General features: G+C 38.8%; 1 protein-coding gene across 1 annotated transcript in view; it reads right to left on the reverse strand.

Moving 5' to 3' along the window:
- Positions 1-698: 698 nt before the first annotated feature.
- THEM4 (thioesterase superfamily member 4) overlaps positions 699-20,935 on the reverse strand; it is a 31,225-nt gene continuing 10,988 nt past the window's right edge. The window contains exons 5-7 of the mRNA XM_057708424.1: positions 7,951-8,075; positions 3,993-4,428; positions 699-950 (exon numbers count right to left, since the gene is read on the reverse strand). Of these exons, the coding sequence (XP_057564407.1) occupies positions 4,388-4,428; positions 7,951-8,075 (166 nt within the window). The 3' untranslated portion in view covers positions 699-950; positions 3,993-4,387. The remainder of the gene's footprint in view (positions 951-3,992; positions 4,429-7,950; positions 8,076-20,935) is intronic.

Below are 20,935 nucleotides of genomic sequence, written 5' to 3' on the forward strand. Positions count from 1 at the left end.
TATAAATTAAACTTTATCATAGGTATGTATGTAGAGGAAGAAACGTAGTATATATAGGGTTCAGTACTATCTGAGGTTTCTGGCATCTACTGAGGGTCTTGGAACGTATCCCCCACAGATAGGGAGGACTAGTGTTATTATCGTGACTGCTTTTGTGCTACAATGCCACAGCTGAGTAGTTGTGACAGACTGTTTATGACCTACAAGCCTAAAGTATTTATCATCTGGTTCTTCAAGATAAAGCTTGCTGACCTCTGCCCTGTTTAAGTAACAGAACTGACTGGATAGAATTGTATAAAGATATTAAAGAAAAAAAAAAGACCACTTTGTTCCTATTCCATAATTCCCTTCCTTCAGGGGAAGGGTTTAGGTAGTTTTTTGTTTGTTTGTTTTTTCAAAGGTTTTGAGGTTAAGAAATCAGTGGGAAACTGAGACGAAGCGAGAGAGTAGCACAGACATATATATACTACCAACTGTAAAATAGATAGTCAGTGGGAAGTTGTTGTATAACAAAGGGAGTCCAACTCGAGGATGGAAGATGCCTTAGAGGACTGGGGCGGGGAGGGTGGGGGGGACTCGAGGAGGGGGGGAGTCAAGGAAGGGAGGGAATATGGGGATATGTGTATAAAAACAGATGATTGAACTTGGTGTACCCCCAAAATAATAAAAAAAAAATTAAAAAAAAATCAATGGGAAAACTTTCTCGTTTCTTATTACTTTGTCAGATAGTTAGGCAATTTGGTAAGGTTCAGGTCATAGTTAACTGAAAGGTTTTTGAGAGTTAAAGATAAGTGGAACGGGTTTGAAAAAGGTCTGCTGTTGAGAATGGCTGTAGCCTAGGAAGCACCTGGTTGAGAAGCAGTAGAAGAAAAGTTTCTTCTTCAAAGAAAACTTCGAAGTCTCTTGCTTGGGCAATTTTGATTTCCTTTGAGCAATATATTAAATAAGATCTGCAAAATAAACACATCACAAACACAAATTTGATATATTTTCCAGCCCACTTGATTTGTAAACAATTAAAATAATTTTAATTTTATTATCAATACAAATCATATTTTTGCTTTTATTAGAAACACCTTATTTTAATAGTATTTTAAGTGAGATCAATCAAACAGAACACGTCAGTCATTGTTTTATCCTTGACAAAGGACTCCTGGTAATATAAGTGACAGCTCTGCTGTTTTATGTTTGCTCTTTAAAAGTTTGCTTTACTCAACTTTGATTTTACAAAAGACCTATCTGAGTACCTGTTTTCACTAACTGAAAGAAGCCTGAAGAGGATTTTGGCTTTTATGAAAAAAAGTTGAACAAAAATAGCATTCAGCATTTATTTATTTATTTTTATTTTTTTATTTAAAAAAATTTTCTTGGCTGCTGTGCGGTATGTGGGATCTTAGCTCTACAGCCAGGGGTTGAACCCACGCCCCCAGCAGTGGAAGCACGAAGTCTTAAGCGCTGGACTAGCAGGGAAGTCCCTACAGTGAGTCTTTTAGATGCAGCGGGTACCCCAAGCAGCAGCGAGAGTGGCACTGCCAACTCCTTCCCAGGGAACTACACTCAGCACCTCAGCATCAAGCAGCCACAGCTTTGAACTGTGTCTGTGAGAATCTGTGCTTCATCTCAGTTTATGAGCAAGATGTGTCCTTAGGTAATTGCTTCTTCACTTTACACTATTTCAGCTTACGAAAGGTTTCATAGGAACACTGTACTTGGGAATAATGGGGGAAACATGTACTTGCATTTTTTTAAATTACTTCAAAAAATTTATTTATTTGGTTTCACTAGGTCTTAGTTGTGGCAGGCAGGCTCCCTTAGTTGCAGCATGCGAACTCTTCATTGTGGAATGTGGGATCTAGTTCCCTGACCAGGGAAGGAACCCGGGCCCCCTGCATTCGAAGCTTGGAGTCTTAACCACTGTGCCAGCAGGCAAGTCCCTGACCTTGCCTTTTTAGTATTACCTCTTTTAACAACTTCGCTGAGATAAAATTTATTTAACACACAATTCATGCGCTAAAGTGTATAATTCAATGCCTTTTGTATATTACATTAAATTTTAAAAGTTGTGGTAAAAAAATTTATAAAACTAGTCATTTGAACCACTTTCAAGTGTATAACTTTGTGGCATTAATTCCATCCATGATATTGTGTAACTATCATCACTATTTCCAAAACTTTTTCATCATCCCAAACAAAAATTCTGTACCTATTAAACGATAACTCCCTATTCCTCCCTCTCCCCCAGCTCCCTTTTACCCTCTATTTTCTGTGTCTGTGAATTTGCCTACTCTAGATACTTCATACACGTGGAGTCATACAATATTTGTCCTCTTGTGTCTGGCATATTTTGCTTAGCATGTTTTCAAGGTTCATCCATGTTGTAGCATGTGTCAGAATTTCCTTCCTTTTAATGGCCGAATAATATTCTATTTTATGGATTTTGCTTGCCCATTCATCTGCTGACAGACACTTGGGTTGCTTCTACCTTTAGGCTATGGTGAACAATACTGCAGCGGACACTGGCATGTAAGCACCTGTTTGAGTCCTTCTTTTCAACTCCTTTGGAATTGCTAGGTCATAGGGTAATTTTATGTGTAGTTCTTTAAGGAATTGCCAAACTGTTTTCCATAGTGGCTGCACCATTTTATATTTCCACTAGCATTGTCTGAGAGGTATGCCAACACTTGTTATTTTCCATTTGGGCTGTTTCCACATTTTGGCTATTACGAATAACGCTGCTATAAACTTTTGTGTACAGGTTTCTGTGTGGACATATGTCTTCATTTTTCTTGGACAAACACCTAGGAGTAGAATTTCTGGGTCATGCAGTAATTCTGTGTTTAACCTTTTGAGGAACCACCAAACTGTCTTCCATAGCAGCTGCACCATTTTGTATTCTGCCCAACAAGGTAGGAGGGTTCCTATTTCTTCACATTCTTGTTGACACTAGTTATTTTCCGTTAAAAAATTATAGTCATCTCAGTGAATATGAAGTGTGGTTTTGATATGCATTTCCTTAATGCCCAATGATGTTGAACATCTTTTCATGTGCTTGTTGGCAATTTGTATACCTTCTTTGGAGAAATGTCTAATCAAGTCCTTTGCTCATTTTTAAATTGTGGGCTTTTCAGGGTTGAGCTTTAAGAATTCTTTATATATTCTGGGTACTAAACCCTTATCAGATACTTGATTTGCAAATATTTTCTTCCATTCTATAGGTTGCCTTTCTACTTTCTTGATAATGTCTTTTGATGCACAAAAGTTTAAAATTTTTATGAAGTCTTGTATGCTGCAACTTTGCTGAATTAGTTTATTAGCTCTAGTTTTTTTGTAGATTCTTTTTGGGATTATCCACATATGGACCCCCCACCCCCACCCCAGGCCTGGCCCAATCCACATGCTGAAATTCCAACACCCAGTGTGATATTAGTAGGGGGGACTTTTGGGAAGTGCTTAAGGTGAAGCCCTCATGAATGGGATTAGTGTCCTTATAAAAAAGGATCCAGAGAGAAGTGTAGCTCCTTCCATCATGCAAGGACACAGTGAGAAGGTACCAGATATGAACCAGTAAGTGGGCCCTCACCAGAAGGTGACCATGTTGGCATCTTGATCTTGGCCTTTCCATCTTAACTCATTTTAACTGTGAGCAATAAATTTCTGTTTTTTATAAGCTACCTGGTCTGTGGTATTTTGTTATATCTGTCCAAGTGCATTAAGACACTTAGGAAACGAATATGGACTCCTTCCAGTGATGATAAACTATGCTTCGGGTAAGATGCAATACCACAGCCTACATTAACATGGCACAGTAGTTTAATCCCTAGAATCGAAGACAACAGATGTGAGGTATCCAATCCTAGAGGAAGCAGTTGTGTTTCCTACTATAGCCAAAAAGATTTGTTTAGACACAACAAAACTAGTTTTGTAACTTATAATGCATACATATGCACAACACAACACAACACACATACACACACACACACTTATGCACTCACATATTTATTTCTTCCTTTGGTTTTCTGGCATTTCCAAGTTTGTGGTAAAAGTTTCAATATGAATTTTTTCTCTAGTCTGCAATGGATCAGACATCACACCTGTGCAACCTTAAGGAGCCCATTCAAATTTCAGGAGAACCAGACACTTATCCTAAGGAGACAGAAAGAATTGCTGATACTCTCACAGGGAGTGCCTCTGTGTAAAAAAGTTTGGAAGGTAGAAATGGAGCTCCTGGAGTTGTAGTCAGAAGACTTGTTTAGGAAGGTCTGTGTTAGCAGGCTTCACCCGATGGGAGATTCAACAGTGGGTTAGTAGAGCAGGACTGAAAACAACTACTTCTTCTGGAGGAGGGACAGCCTTATGCAGATTGGTGTGGAATTCACCAGAAGCTCATTTACAGCAATTCTTTTTCAGGATCCAGCTTTATAAATATGCCTAAACAACAAAATAACAGAAGATGATTATAAGTCAACTGACTTCAAACTGATGGGACTTCTCTAAGTGTACACACACACACACATACACATACACACACATAGAAAGAAAAGCAATTTAATTTGTATCTGTCATCTATCTATCTATCAATCATCTATCTATCTATCTATCATCTATCTACACAAACACACTTTGATTCATATTGGTACCTTTGTGATATCTGCCTACTCTCATTTTTCAGCTAAATTAAGAATCAACTTTTGGACTTCCCTGGTGGCTCAATGGTTAAGAATCCGCCTGCCAATGCAGGAGACGGGTTCAAACCCTAACCCAGGAAGATTCTACATGCCACAGAGCAACTAAGTTTGTGCGCCACAAGTCCACAAGTACTGAGCCAGTGCTCTATAGCCCGCGAGCCACAATTACTGAAGCCTGCACACCTAGAGCCCGTGCTCCACAACAAGAGAAGCCACTGCACTTAGAAACCTGCACGCCGCAAGGAAGAGTATCCCCTGCTCGCCACAACTAGAGAAAGCTCGCACACAGCAACGAAGACCCAATGCAGCCAAAAAAAGAAGAAAAAAAAGAATCAACTTTTGACTATCACAACACTGTATGAACTCTCCTGGGTAACCAAGTCCTCTACCACTTGGTCATTTCATGGTTCATTACCACTTCCATTAGAGATAGTCAAGTGAAAGGAAGTAAAATTACAACTGAGCCATCTGGTACCTTTATGATACTGAAAGGTTTAGTGAGACAGGAAGTATAAACCACAGCCTGGAATGGGATTTTTAAACTGACTGTGGATTCAAATTATTCCTGATCTTCCTCCTGCTTCTTTTAAGGGGGAAATGAATTTCTTAAACAAGACACAAAAAGCATTAACTGTAAAGGAAAAAATTTAATAAATGTGACTACATTTACATTAAAAACTTCTGTTCATAAAAAAGTTAAAGCAAATAAAAGACAACTTACGTACTAGAAGGAGATGTGCAGCTTATATAGCCAACAAAAAGATTAGTTTTATAAAAAACACAGAATTCCTAGAAATCAGTAAAAAAAAAAAAAGTAAGAAAAAAAACCCAATAAAAGTGGCTGAACACATAGGAACTTCACAGAATGGGAAACAAATATGGTCAATAAATATATGAAGAGATGTTCAGCTCCACAGGTAACCAGGGAAATGCAGTGGTATCTCTCACACTGACACATTTTATAACGATCTGATTGGCAAGAATCAAGAAATTTGACTTTACCAATTGCTAGAAAAGATAGGGATAACAGAATCTCATGTATTGCTTGTGGGAATGTAATTCGGTACAGCTTTAGGAAACAATCTGGCATTCCCCTGTAAGGCTGAACACTCTTATACCCTACAACCGGGAAACTCCACTCCTAAGTATATGCCAGGCTCTTGCCCATATACACCAGCTGGAGACATGAATGAGAATGTTCATAGCAGCCCCACTCATAGTAGTCAGAGGCCCGCCACTACGGGAGGAGATAGGTCCATTGTGGTATAGTCACACAATGCAATGTTACTCTACAGTAAATGAACAGATACATCGCCAACAACATGAGTGAACTTCAGTAACACGAAGCTGAGTGGGGAAAAAAAAATCAAGTCCCAGAAAATCATATATAGCACAATCTATTTTCTACAAAGTTCAAAAACAAACAACTAAACAATATATTACTTAGGCACACATATATTCTTGATCAAACTTAAAAAAAAAGGTGTAAAGGAACGAAAAATCAGAAAATTCTAGATCAGATTTACCTCTGAAGAAAAAATAGGAGGATGAGATGGGGAAAAGTAATTAGGTAGGGATATAATATTATTAAGATTCTGGTTCTTGTCTGATTGTAGGTTTCAGGATGTTAATTATTAAATTAGAAAAATAAACACATTAGTGGATGAGTAAGTAAAAGATGACCATTCATGTAATGACTGCGTATCCTAAATCAAGTATTCTGACTAACCCAAACATGTGCATCTGTGGTCCGTTACAATAAAAAAAATCAAAAAAGAAAACGGGACTTCTCTGGTGGCCCAGTGGTTAAGACTCTGCCCTCCCAATGGGGGGGTCCCGGGTTCAATCCCTGGTCAGGGAACTGGAGCCTGCATGCCACAACTAAAAGACCCTGCATGCTGCAACTAAGATCCCCCACATAGTAACGAAGATCCTGAGTGCTGCAACTAAGACCTGGAGCAGCCAAATTAAATAAATAAATAGACAACTATTAAAAACAGCAACAAATTAACACGCTTAGAATAAGATAAAAGAAAAATAATTCTAAATAACCAAGGAAAAATTAATGTTAATAAAATTAAATGATTATTAAAAAAAAGAAAACCAGCAAGAAAAACAAAAAATATTGGATATCTAAATTAACTCATCTAAGTCTGAAGCTACTGAAGGTGAGGCTTCCAGGACCTCTCACTTGCAAAGGCCCTGTGAGAGCTGACAATATACAAAGCTCCTCATTACAACAGTATTTGCAAGAGCAAAAGACTGAGAAAATATCCATGTCCAACATCTCCAACTCCAATCCAACACCACAGGGTTTATTCTTGTTTACTATTTTTCTGTATCTGGAACTCCTCTGATGTGAGAAACCTGGCTCCCGTCACGGCTGCCAGCCTGTGCAGATGCCACCCTCTCCTTATGGGCTCTGACACCCATGGGGCTCCCCCACGTGGACTCCCCTGACATCCTGTGCTGGGTCACTCCCCTGTGTAGACACCTTCCACTCCACTTCACTCAGCCTCCCAGACAGCAATGGGCTGCTGTAGCCACCCCTCCCTGTGGCCTCCGCCTCATCCTCCAGCCTACCATTCCTGACTCTACCTAATGGCTTTAGAAATATTTAGGAAGGAAGGAAGGGGTGAAATGGGAAGAAGAAAAAGGGAAGGGAATGGGAAGAACCTCTCTATTTTTTCTACACTGATAACAGAAATACATTCACTGTCCTGTATCTTGTGTTTTTCATTCCATATATAGTAATGACTTACACAGCTCCATATCATACACAAAGAGTTCCTGTATCCTTACTACGGCAGCACAATGCTCCCTGGCACTTTTTTATGGCACACATAGTATGTGGATGAACTGTGGCCCCTTTCCCTACTCTCCTATCGATAGATACCTGTGTTTTTCCAGTCCTTTGCTAGTTCAAATAACATTGCATGAGTAGCACAATTACTGGAACCCTAGAGCAACCGTACACGTTGTAATGTTGCACACATGTTAGTACACCTGTGGGATAAAATCCTGAAAATGGGTCAAAAGGTACATGACTACAATTTTGAGAGATGCTGGCAAACAGCTCTCCACCAGCAATGAGTAAGAATACCTTTAACTTGTTCTTTGCATGACAGGGAATTAAAAATTTCATGGCATGTATGGGTTGTATTTGGTTTTACAACCATACCAAAACAAAACCCCCCAAAACAAACAAACAAGAAAACCAAAACAAATTAGGCCAAACCTAAAATAGAAAGTAGCAGCTTCTTACTTGTTGCCTCTGAATATAGAGTCTTCTCATCAACACTTCGAATGTTACAGGAAAGAAACAATTTCCTCCCCTCAGTTTTATCAAGTTGGGTAGTTATCACAACAGTAGAATAAAGGGGGATAGGTCTGCAGAAAAAAGAAGAAAAAACCTAGCTTTTATCAGATTTATGTAACATTGAGAGATGCTCAAGTGCATGACAGGGGTGGAAATTTATGATACCTGGTATCAGTGGGTGCTGACTATCTTAGATAAAATGCTCCTAAAAGGGGCAGACACCACCACCTGCTCACGCCCCCTTCCTCCCAAGCACCACTGCTCTCAGGTGGCTCTTGGGCACCCGGTCCCAGACGGCTGTTGTGGGTCAGGTTCAAAGAGGTGTCCAGATGATTCCTACGATGGCAGAGGCTGTCCCATCTGAAGGGAGCTGAAATCCTTTAAAGCGGGGTCCCCAACCCCCGATCCGCTTACCAGTGCCAGTCCGTGGCCTGTTAGGAACCAGGCCACACAGCAGGAGGTGAGTGGAGGGCAAGCAAGCAAAGCTTTATCCATCGCTCACCATCCCTGGCACAACAGCCTGAACCATCACCCCCCTCAACGCCCTACCCTCCGCGGAAAAACTGTCTTCCATGAAACCAGTCCCTGGTGCCAAAAAGGTTGGGGACCGCTGCTTTAAACAAATGAAAACAGGACCATCCCGTGGCATGGTCCCAGTCACCTGCTCTCATTTCTCTGTCATAATCAAACTTTCTCACTAGAGTAACTGTCACTAGAAAGACACCGAGTTACAAACTGCTGGTAACAGCTCACTGTGCTAAGTCAGTGCTGTCCAGCAGAACTTTCTGTGATGATGGAAGTGTCCAACAGCTGAGCTGTCCAACGTGGTAGCCACGGGTGGCTACTGAGCACACAACATGTGGCTACTGTGAACGAGAAACTGAATCTTTAAAGTTATTTACTTTCAATTAATTCAGATTTAAATTTATATAGCTATATATGTCTAGTGGCTACAGTCACCTCTGGGAATCTTGGAAGATACAGTACTATAATGAAAGAGGCATCTCTTTATAGGTGAAATTTTAGTTGGTATAAACACAATGTAGAGCAGGCAGAGGTGTTTTATGCTCCTATAGCACCACCACATGGATGAAGGAACTACCCCATGCAGAAAGGAAATTAACACTCTCACTACCCCTCTGTCCAGTTTTTGCTCCCATTAGCTTTTCCTGAACTTCTCGATGGAACAACTGAGCTTTGCCAATCCAGGATTTACTAAGACCCAGGGGACATGTGGTGTTCTTGCCTGCTCAGCATCTCCCTTTCCTACTAACACTGCTCCTTTCATTTATCCATCTGTCCTACCCCTCACCACACTCTCTGTTCACATACCTACATTCCCCTTTCTTTGGGGAATCACTCCGATTTTCAGCCCATGTGGGTTGACAAGAGTTGACATCTGATTCTTACCCCCCAGATCCTCTACCCTTGGTTGGGCATGTGGGCATGGGTTGAAACTTAATCCTGGAACTTGTGCTAAAGCCCCTGGGGCTGGGTTCTTTTTCTGCTGGAGTTGCTAGGCTTGCAAGATATAAGTCTGCCTGGTAGCTGTGACACTGCATTGGGAAAGGCTACCTGAGGATGAGGAAGACCTAAAGGAAAGTATGGCTGAGACATAGGCACAGATTCCTAATGGCATCACTGAATACCCGCACCCAACCATACCTGTCTTCTCAACCATGCAAGCCAATATGTTCCTTTTTTCCTTAAGCTACTGTGAATTAAGAGATCTATCTCTTAACAATGAAAAATTCCTTGATTAATATGAGAAAGAGAAAGGAGAAATATAAAATAACTATTTATAGAGTATAATTTTCTAAATGCAGCTAATCATTAGGCACAGATAAGTTTGATTGACATAGAAAACAGGCTTCAGATCATTTTACTTATCCAGTTTTGTTAGACAACTCACTTAGACTTGTGTTAGAGGCAAAACAAAACAAAAGATAACAGAGATAAAAGCAAATTTTAAAAATAAAAGAAAAAACATACAGACACAATAGAGAGGCTTAAAAAACTAAATGGGGGCTCTTTGAAAAGGCTAATAATCTCTGGCAAAAAAGATTAAGAAAAATGAGAGAGTGCATAAATAAATACTATTGGGACCAAAAAGGACATAACTACATACTGAACTGAGGTAAGAAAAATTGAGAACACCATGAATAACTTCATGTTAATAAATTTGAAAACTTAGATGAAATGGAAAAATTTGCGAAACAGAAAAGATGAACAAAATTGCCAAAAAAAGGATTAGACAGCCTGAATAGTTGAATAAAGAAGACACTGAGGCCCTAAGTGGATACGGAAGCCACACCTAGGAAGGAGGCCACATCTTGAATCATTTCAGGGGCGAATCCTTTACTTTCACACACAAGACTGTATGAAAACAAAAAAATGTGTACTGATTTAAGTAGGTAAAAAGTAGGGGTTGTAATAGTACCTAGTGCTACCTCAACTAATTTACTGCAGTTTTTTTTTTAAAAGCCCTTATTTTTGACTTCTGGTTTAATGTGGAGAGAACTTGGCCTGTAAGATTTTGGTTCTTTACAGTATATTGAGATTTGATCTATGAACCAATCTATGATTAGTTTTTGTAAATGTCCCATGAACGCTTGAGAAGAAAATGTATTTTTCTCTAATTACTGAATATAGGGTTCTATGTATGTCCAATAAATCATACTTGTTTAATTTTTTTTTTTGGTCTGCTCGATCAATAACTGAGAACAGTGTGCTGGAATCTCCCACTATGAAAATGGATTAATTTCTTCCTATGAATCCACTAATTTTGTTTATATACTTTGAAGTTATTTTATTATGTACATACTGAATTAGAATTGTTACTATCTCCTATTGAATTGAATCTCATTATTATGAAGTAGTCTTCTCTATCCCCAATATTACTTTATTGATAATTTATTATTTTTTCCTGATATTCCACTTTCTTTCAGCTAGCTTTTGCCTAGCATATTTTTGCTTCCATTTTCTGTGTCACGTTAAAGATATGTCTCATAGAAACAGTTTATAGATTTTGTATTTTAAGATGCAATTTTATAATCTCTTTCTTTGAACTGATGGTTTGGTCCATTTGGTGTAATTAGTGATTTATTAAGAGCTATTTCTACCATCTTATTTTGGTATTCTATTTGACTCCAATGATGCTTTTTTCTTCTCTTTCTTGCATTTGTAAAAATTTAAATTTTCTATTTATTTATTTAGTTGTTCAGTTTTTACTCTTCTACTGGTTAGACTTTAATTATATATACTTTTATTATTATCTTTATTTATTTATTTATTTTATTGGCTGTGTTGGGTCTTTTTTGCTGTGTGCGGGCTTTCTTTTAGTTGTGGCGAGCGGGGGCTACTCTTTGTTGCGGTGCGCAGGCTCCTCATTGCCGTGGCTTCTCTTGTTGCGGAGCACGGGCTCTACGGGCGTGGGCTTCAGTAGTTGCAGCACATGGGCTCAACAGTTGTGTCTCCTGGGCTCTAGAGCGCAGGCTCAATAGCTGTGGCACATGGGCTTAGTTGCTCCGCGGCATGTGGGATCCTCCCGGAGCAGGGATCGAACCCGTGTCCCTGCATTGGCAGGCGGATTCTCAACCACTGCACCACCTAGGAAGCCCTACTCTTTTATTATTTTAAAATCATATCACCCTCCCCACTGAAAAATTCAAAGATTAATTATGTTCACCTCCTCTCCAAACTACATACTATTTTTTTTTGTCCAGTATTTTAGCTGTCCTTTTAAAAATCCCCAGAATATAGCCATTATTACTACTTACATATAGACTTTGTTGAGATTTACGTTATCAACATATTTACTGATGTGTTTGCTCGTTATTCTTTCATCCTCCTGCCTGGTGGCATTACTTTCCTTCTTCCTGAAGTATATCCCTTAGAAGTTCCCTAGGTATTGTCCCATGGTTTGTAAACTTTTCCCATTTTTGTTTTAATAAAAGTACCTTTATTTTGCCCTCATTTTTTTTTTTGGGGGGGTACACCAAGTTCAATCATCTGTTTTTATACACATATCCCTGTATTCCCTCCTATTTTGCCCTCATTTTTGAAATTTAGTTTTGTTGAGAGCCTAAGTTACATGTTTCTTTTAGCACCCTGAAGATATCTGATTATCTTCTCACTTCCACTGTTGCTGATAAGAAGTATAACTGCTTCTAAGAGGGAAGACTACTCTTTTGCGTACCCTGTCTTTTATCTCTGACTGCTTTTAAGATCTCTTTGCCTTTAGTATTCTGTAATTTCTCTATGATATCTCATGATACAGATTTATTTTTATTTATCTTGCTTGATATATGTTGTACTTTCTGTATCTATAGCTCATGATTTCCTTTCGTTCTAGAATATGTTCACCCATTACCTCTTCAAATACTAGATCTCCTCCATTCATCCCACTGTCTTCCTCTAGGACTCCAACTTCGGCACATTAGGACTTTCCATTTGTCCTCTTAGCTCAACTTCTCTTATTTTTCACCTCTTTTTCTCTCTGTGCTGAATTCAGGTTAATTTTTTTCAGCTCTATATTTGTTCCCTTTCAGCTGTGTTTAAATCGCCCTTTAACCTATCTACTGAGGTGCTTCTGCATTTAAACAATTACATTTTCATTTCTAAAAGTTTTAGATTCTGTGGCAAATCTGTTAATTTTTATAATTTCTTGTTGCTTTCTCTTTTTGTGATTTCATCTTTTATTTCTTTGAACAGCTCATACATAGTCCTTTTATACTGTCTAATTATCATGATATCTTAAGCCCCTGAGGCTCGGAGTCCATTATTTATCGTTTCTGCTGATTCTCACTTATGGTGGTTTATTTCTGTACATATTTGGCACAGGATCTAGTTGTTCTGAATGAGGAATGTCCTTCAGCACTTCCTGTCTACCCTTGCAGGAAGACATCTAATCCAGACCTTCTCAACTAGTATACCATGAATGGGTTATAGAAATATTATGATAGTGATCCTTTCAGCTGGCTAGCCATCACTAAGCATTAGCGTCTTTGTCTACTTATCTTAATGTGCTAAGCACAAGGACATAAATCAAGTGTGACATTTGGATCAGGGGGCTGGAAAGTATTGGGGATGATTAAGAAGCAGTTTTGCTTCTTAGAAGAAGGAGGGACGATCAAGACACCTGATGATTGACACTAAACTATCTTCAATTAAATTTCAATCCCAGGTGGTTGTCTCTAGCATCCTGGAGGGCCATTTATTGATTAGATAAAACATGTTTTTTATTATTATTACTATTATTATTATGTATCTAATAACTTTATACAAAAATATAGGGTCTGATAAATATTACGTTCTAGACTACTTATATAATCTAATGTTTTATTTTGGTCTTTAATTATCAATTAATAAAAGAGAATGGAGGTTGTGAATTGTAGGGAAGGGTACCAGACTTAAGAGTCAGAAGACTTGAGTTCTAATCCCGGCTGTATTCTCTCTACCCATGTGACTTCCGGTAAAACTTGTTTTCAGTAAGTTTTCCAATTGTGGGTAACACATGAATAGCAAAGTAACTGATTTATGTGAATAGTTTGTTGGATGAGACAAGGACTAGGCATAGGACCTGGCAGGTAGCATGTGCTCAACACACAAACACTTGAGCTAAATTGTAATCCAAATACTCTGCTGAGCTTGTTTTCAAATGAACTCCCCCTTGTTTTTTTTTTTTTTGAGAAGGGAGGTTGTACTGAATTCTTCACCTTTATTTGAACATAGAAAAATATTTTAAAAACTGTGAAACAAGGAAAAATATTAAAAACACAGCTTAAAATATATTATTTATCATGTTAAGAAAGCCGTTTCTAGGATCTAATTTTTAGCCATAAATAATATAAAGTATTGACTACATGTAAGGATGACAATTTTTCCCAAATTAATCTTTAAAGTCAATGTAACTGCTATCAAAATCACATTTTACTTTTGGGAAGATTTTTGACAAATTTATTCGACCTTTAATTTGGTTTACTCAAGTGATACAGAGAGGTGGTTGATGAGACATAGGGTTATATAAGAGAATGAGGTACAATGACAGGCTGGGTGAGGGGTTAAAAAGCTGAGGCACAACTAGGAATAAGAGGAAACTACCTCAACTTCATAAAGGCCTCATGTGAGAAGCCTATAGGTAATATCATACACAATGGTTGAAAGACTGAAACTTTCCCTCTAAGATCAGGAACAAGACAAGGATGCCTACTTTTGCCATTTCTAGTCAACAAAGTACTGGAAGTCCTAGCCAGAGTAGTTAGCCAAGAAAAAGAAATAAAAGGCATACAAATCAGAAAGGAAGAAAAAAATTATCTCTGTTCACAGATGAAATGGTCTTAACTGTAGAAAAACCCAAAGATTCCAGAAAAAAACTGTTAGAACTAATGAACAAATTCAGCAAAGTCATAGGATATAAAATCAACACACAAAAATCAGTTGCGTTTTATACACTAACCATGAACAATCTAAAAAGGAAATTGAGAAAACAGTTTCATTAAAAATAGCATCGGGGCTTCCCTGGTAGCGCAGAGGTTAAGAATCCGCCTGCCAATGCATGGAACACGGGTTCGAGCCCTGGTCCGGGAAGATCCCACATGCCACGGAGCAACTAAGCCTGTGTGCCACAACTCCTGACCCCCCCACTGCAATTACTGAAGCCCGTGCACCTAGAGCCCATGTGCCCCAACAAGAGAAGCCACCACAATAAGAAGCCTGTGCACTGCAATGAAGATTAGCCCCCACTCTCCACAACTACAGAAAGCCCACACACAGCAATGAAGACCCAACGCAGCCACTTAAAAAAAAAACATTTAAGTAAATAAAGAAACAAAATTAAAAAAAAATAGCATCAATAAGAATATAATACCTAGGAATAAACTTAACAAAGGAGGCAAAATACTTGGATACTGAAAACTACAAAACACTGCTAAAACAAAGACACAAATAAATGGAAAGACATCCTGTGTTCATTGATTAGAAGACTCAATATTTTTAAGATGTCAATATTATCCAAAGTGATCTACAGATTCAGTACAATCCCTATCAAAATCCCAATGGTATTTTTTGTAGATATAGAAAAATCCATCCTCAAGTTCACATGAATCTCAAGGGACTCTGAATAGCCAAAACAATCTTGAAAAAGAAGAAAAAATTTGGAATTTTCACACTTCTTGATTTCAAAACATACTACAAAACTACAATAATCATGACAAGGTGGTACTGGCATAAAGACAGACCTATAGGTCAAAGGAATAGAATAGAAAGCCTAGAAATAGACCCTCTCATGTATGGTCAAATGATTTCCTACAAGTGACCAAGACCACTCAGTGTGGAAAGGACAGTCTCCAAAAAATGTTGCTGGGAAAACTGGATATACACATGTAGAAGAATGAAAGTGGACCCTTACCTTAAACCATATACAAAAAATAATGTGAAATGGACTAAAGACCTACATGTAAGCTCTAAAACTATAAAACTCCTAGAAGAAAACATTGGGAAAAAGCTTCATGACCTTGGATTTGGCAATGATTTCTTGGATATGACACCAAAGGCACAGACAACAAAATAAAAAAATAGACAAATGGGACTACATCAAACTTAAAAACTTCTGTGCATCAAAGGACAGAATCCACAGAGTAAAAAAACAACTTAAAAATGGGAGAAAATATTTGCAAATTATATATCTGATAAGGGGTTAATATCTAGAATATATAAAGAACTCCTACAATTCAACAACAAAAAAAAACAAAAACCTGATTAAAAAAATGGATGAAGGACTTGAATAGACATTTCTCCAAAGATGATATCCAAATGGCCAACAAGCATATGAAAAGATGCTCAATGTCACTAATCATTTGAAAAATGCAAATCAAAGCACAGTGAGCTATCACCTCACATCCATTAGGATGGCTACTAGTAAAAAAAAAAAAAAAAAAACCTAAATAACAAGCGTTGGCAAAGAGGTGGAGAAATTGGAACCCTTATGTATTGTCGGTGGGACTGTCAAGTGGTGCAGCAGCTGTGGAAAACAGTATAGTGGTTCCTCAAAAAATTAAAAATACGATTACCACGTATCTAGCAATCCCACTTCTGGGTACACATCCGAAAGAATTGAAAGCAATACCTCATAGAGATATTTGCACACCCATGTTCATTACAGCATTATTCACAATAGCCAAGAGGTGGAAGCAACCCAAATATCTATCAATGGATGAATGAATAAACAAAATGTGGTACATACATACACTGGAATATTATTCAGCCTTATGAACGAAGGAAATCCTGTTATATGCAACAACATGGATGAATCTTGAGGACATTAGGCTAAGTGAAATAAACCAATCATAAAAAGACAAATATTGTATGATTCCACTTACATGAAGTAAATATAGTAGTCAAATTCACAGAAAGTAGAATTATGGTTGCCAGAGGCTGAGGGAAGGGGGACATGGGGGGTTATTGATGAAGAAGTTCTGGAGATCTGTTTCACAACAGTGTAAATATATTTAATACTACTGAACTGTACATTTAAAGGTTAGGATGGTAAATTTTGTCATGCCCCCGCTTTTTTTTTTCTTAACCACAACTAGAAATTTAAAAAACATTTAAAAAATATAAGGCACAAAAAAATGTTAAATCTAAACTATCAGAGTGAACTCATGACCTTATGAAACATGAATAACTTTTCAGTCTGACACTGTGATGGCCTAGCAGCAAGGTCATCCTGCCCACCATGAGAACGCACGTGGAACCATCTAATAGTTTTCTGGTCTTTAGCGCTATTCTCCACTAAAAGGAATCAGAGATCTGTGTAGAGTAGCTATTCTATGTCTTGGCACAGATGTACCTTATTGTTGTTAGAAGTAAAAGTGACAATAAGAACAGCAATGTCAAGGGCAAAAATGACAAGCAGCTAACACTGATACTTGCTATGTGGCCGGATGCTGTTCCACGTGCTTGACATGGGTTAATTCATTTATTGCTCACAATGACCCTATGAGGTAGGTATTATTATCCTCTTTTTAAAGATGAGGCCATCGAAGCACAGAAAGGTTGAGTAACTTGTCAAAGGTCACACAGCTAATAAGTGCTAAAATGGACATTTGAACCTGTTCCAATGTCTGTCCTCTTAACTAGTGATTATGCTGTCTCTCAGGAGACAAGAGTCCTTAAAAGCTACTTGGATAGAACAGAAAGGACAAGGAGTCAGTCTAAAGAGACTTCCATAGGCCAAACGTAATATAAGCATAGAAAAGAGGGTGATAATTATAGCTAACTACATTATGGAAAGTTCCTAATGATTCTCAAAAAAAGGAAAAGCTAGCATAAGGAGTATAAAAACAACAGCTATAATTCAAAGATGACTATGATTGGATAAGTTTAATTTTTTAAGCAGTTTACACAAGAGAAGAGTCTTGACAAGTAAGTGTTTCTTCTATGAAGTAGGTATCTGTCTTATATGTATTTTACTCTGCAGAAGTAGGAAATGGTAGACACAGAGTAAGGGGTGTGTACAGGTCAGGTTTGGGGAGGTTGTATTCAAAGAATTATGCTTACACACACCATGGCATAAGCAAACCAATAGTTTTCTTAGCTGTAAAGTGTGGGCAGAGGTATATAGCGGATACCTATGTTCATCAAGGAGTCTTCCATGTGTTAGTCAAAAAGGCTTGAGCATCTGCATGAACAAGGCAAAGACTTGTACAGCCCTTAGCATCCCCATCAGGGCTGTTACCTCTTATGTAACCCCAAAGTGTGTGAGGTGCAGGACGTATGCCATTTGGGGGTTCAAAGTCCTGCATAATCTCCACAAGAACCCTCAACAATCCCCTACCCCACACCAAAAGAGAGAGAGCTCTGAGGAAGCCAAACAATTCCGGGAAATGCAAGAATTATACCCTTAAGAGAAAGGACTGATTACAGAAAAGAACCAGCTAGAAAGAAGGTGAATGTCTTGCCCAGTTGAATATCCCTGAAAGAAAACTACACAGACTCTTGCCCTATCTCCTGGAAGACGTTACCTCTGCCAATTAAGTGAAATGCACTGAATTGCAGGTAATCAGGAAACCAAGGCAGAATATATATGACTAAGACATGGCAGACTTAGATACTAAATAAGGGGGAGTAGATTTGGAAAGTCCCTCTGACATGGCAAGGAATCCTCAACTCCAAAAGGCGCTCAGCCTTATGAATTCAGGTTCATGTTCCAATCACCTTCAAAGGCAAAATTCTGTCACATCAAGGATCACTAGGTTTGGACTTCCCTGGTGGTCCCACGGTTAAGACTCCGCGCTCCCAATGCAGGGGGCTGGGGTTCGATCCCTCGTCAGGGAACTAGATCTTGCATGCCAGCAACTAAAAGGAGCCCACATGCCACAACTAAAAAAAGATCTGGAATGCCGCAAAGATCCCGCATGCAGCAACAAAGATCCTGTGTGCCACAAGTAAGACCTGGCCAAGCCAAATAACTAACTAACTAAATAATGTTTTTTTTTTCACAAAGACTTACCAGGTTGACAGTCTAGAACCTACAAATTTGGCTGATATGAGTTGGTTTCTTTAGAGTCTGACACAATTACCAGAAGCCTGGGGAGTTATTCTAACCTAAGGAAAATGTAAGTATTGACAGCCTGAAGACATTAATCAAACCCAGAATGAAAAAATTTTAATATGTTAAGTGTAGGTGAAATGCATTTTGTAATCACTGAGATAATTTTATGTTTAGAAGAAACTACCATACTAGGTTTATTTCCTTTACTGAATTATTTAGTTAAAGCTGACCATGTTTTTAATTAATGCTTCAATATTTAAAATAATTTATATTGTATTATTTTTGTGTGGATTTGTTAATATGTCTGTCGTTGTGTCAGTTGCTGACGCTGAATTTATTTGAGGTGATGGTGATAGCAGTTAAGGGACCACTTTCCCAATCTCCCTTAACGCTAATGAGATTAAATGGGTGTGCTGTGCAGTACTTCCAGAAACTGTCTTTGAAAGAGAGAAGATAGCTCTTCTCCCCTTCCTTAATCCTGCTGTGCAGGACATGTGGTAATGGCTCTTGCTGCCACCCTGGGCTGTGAAAATATAAGCTGGAAAGAGCCTGCATCTCTGGGAACTAGGGAGCTGCCATACTAAATTTCTTTCACATGATAAATTTCTATCTTACTTAAGTCATTTATTTTGAAGTTACTATTATTGGCAGCTGGGGAGGAGGAGTTTAAAGCAGCTGGCCTCCAATTTATTCACTCTGTGTGTGTGTGTGTGTGTGTGTGTGTGTGTGGGTGGTGGGGAGCAAAGAGAAACACTCCCAGGGGAAAAAAAGGAGGTAAATGACCTTGTCTAATTTTTTCTCACTAGGCCTGCAAGGTAAATATACCAGGAGTTAGCAAACTATGTCTCACTGGCCAGCTGCTTGTTTTGTAAATAAAATTTTATTGGAACACAGCTATACCCATTTATTTATGTATTGCCTGTGGCTGCTTTTGTGCTACAGTGGCAGAGTTGCGTAGTTGTGCCAGAGACTCTATGGCCTGCAAAGCATAAAACATTTATAAAAAACTTACATTGACCCCTGAAATAAACTAATGATGTTTGCTAGAGCGGACGAGTCCTTTTCTATAGAATGCCCTGGGTAGGATATGCCTGGCTAAGTATTACTCAGTGTAAATAAACCCATAATTTATGAATGACTGCCACATAAGCCATTCAGCTCTCTGGGGTGTAATATGGAGATGTTTTGTTACCTACATGCTTCCTACTGTGTGAAGTAATAACCCACAGAGCCTCATTTGGAGATCTTCTCTATTGAACTCTGTTCTTAAGCTCTATTCTGCCCTATGGCTCTCTTTCTCTATGCCTATGCCAGTATCCATAGTATTTGATTGACTGTAGAGAAACAGCTGTATAATCGAATAATTAAATAAGATCATGCTGAGCTTTGTTTCTGATGGATACCGAACTTTTCTTGCTGCCCTTTTACTTCTTTGTGTGAACTTATGTAAAACTTATGTTTTATGGGGACTTCCCTGGTGGTGCAGTGGTTAAGAATCTGCCTCTCAACTCGACGATGGGTGATACCTTAGAGGGTCAGGACAGGGAGAGCGGGAGGGAGTCACGGGAGGGAAGGGATACGGGGATATATGTATAAATACAGCTGATTCACTTTGGTGTACCTCAAAAGCTGGTACAAGAGTGTAAAGCAATTACACTCCAATAAAGAGCTTAAAAAAAAAAAAAAGAACCTGCCTGCCAATTCAGGGGACACGGGTTCCATCCCTGGTCCGGGAAGATCCCACATGCCAAGGAGAAACTAAACCTGTGTGCCACAACTACTAAGCCTGTGCACCGCAACTACTGAAGCCCACACACCTAGAGCCCGTACTCCACAACAAGAGAAGCCACCACAATGAGAAGCCCGTGCACCACAACCAAGAGTAGCCCCCGCTCGCCACAACCAGAGAAAGCCGTCGCATAGCAACAAAGACCCAACACACCCAAAATAAATAAATAAAATAAATAAATTTAAAAAAAATTTCCTTTAAAAAAAAACTTATGTAGTGGATGTTGGTGCTTCACTCAGATCCCCTTCAATCTTTTTTCACCTTTGTTTTTTGGATATTTTTATTAAAGCCAGCTTTCCTCAAACACAGTGAGCGAGAAGTACCTGGGAATTTATGGTCCCCAGAATAGCCCTTATCCTATGACAAATGCATGAGAGAAGATGAGGACTCCGGCTCGCTTACCTGAGGTAGGAATAATACCGAGGCACATGTTTCACTCCCGAGTTCCTTGCGTGATCAGGTTGAAGCTACCCTTTGCAGGACTGACAGCCGAACCTTGGGTGGCTTCTCCCCCTTCCCTGTCCCTCTCCCATGCCCTAGCTAGCTTCCTCTGGGAGAACTTCCTCTCTTGCACAGAAATTCTTTTCTCA

This window comes from Hippopotamus amphibius, chromosome 1 (assembly GCF_030028045.1).
Source record: "Hippopotamus amphibius kiboko isolate mHipAmp2 chromosome 1, mHipAmp2.hap2, whole genome shotgun sequence".
Classification (NCBI taxonomy): Eukaryota; Metazoa; Chordata; class Mammalia; order Artiodactyla; family Hippopotamidae; genus Hippopotamus; species Hippopotamus amphibius.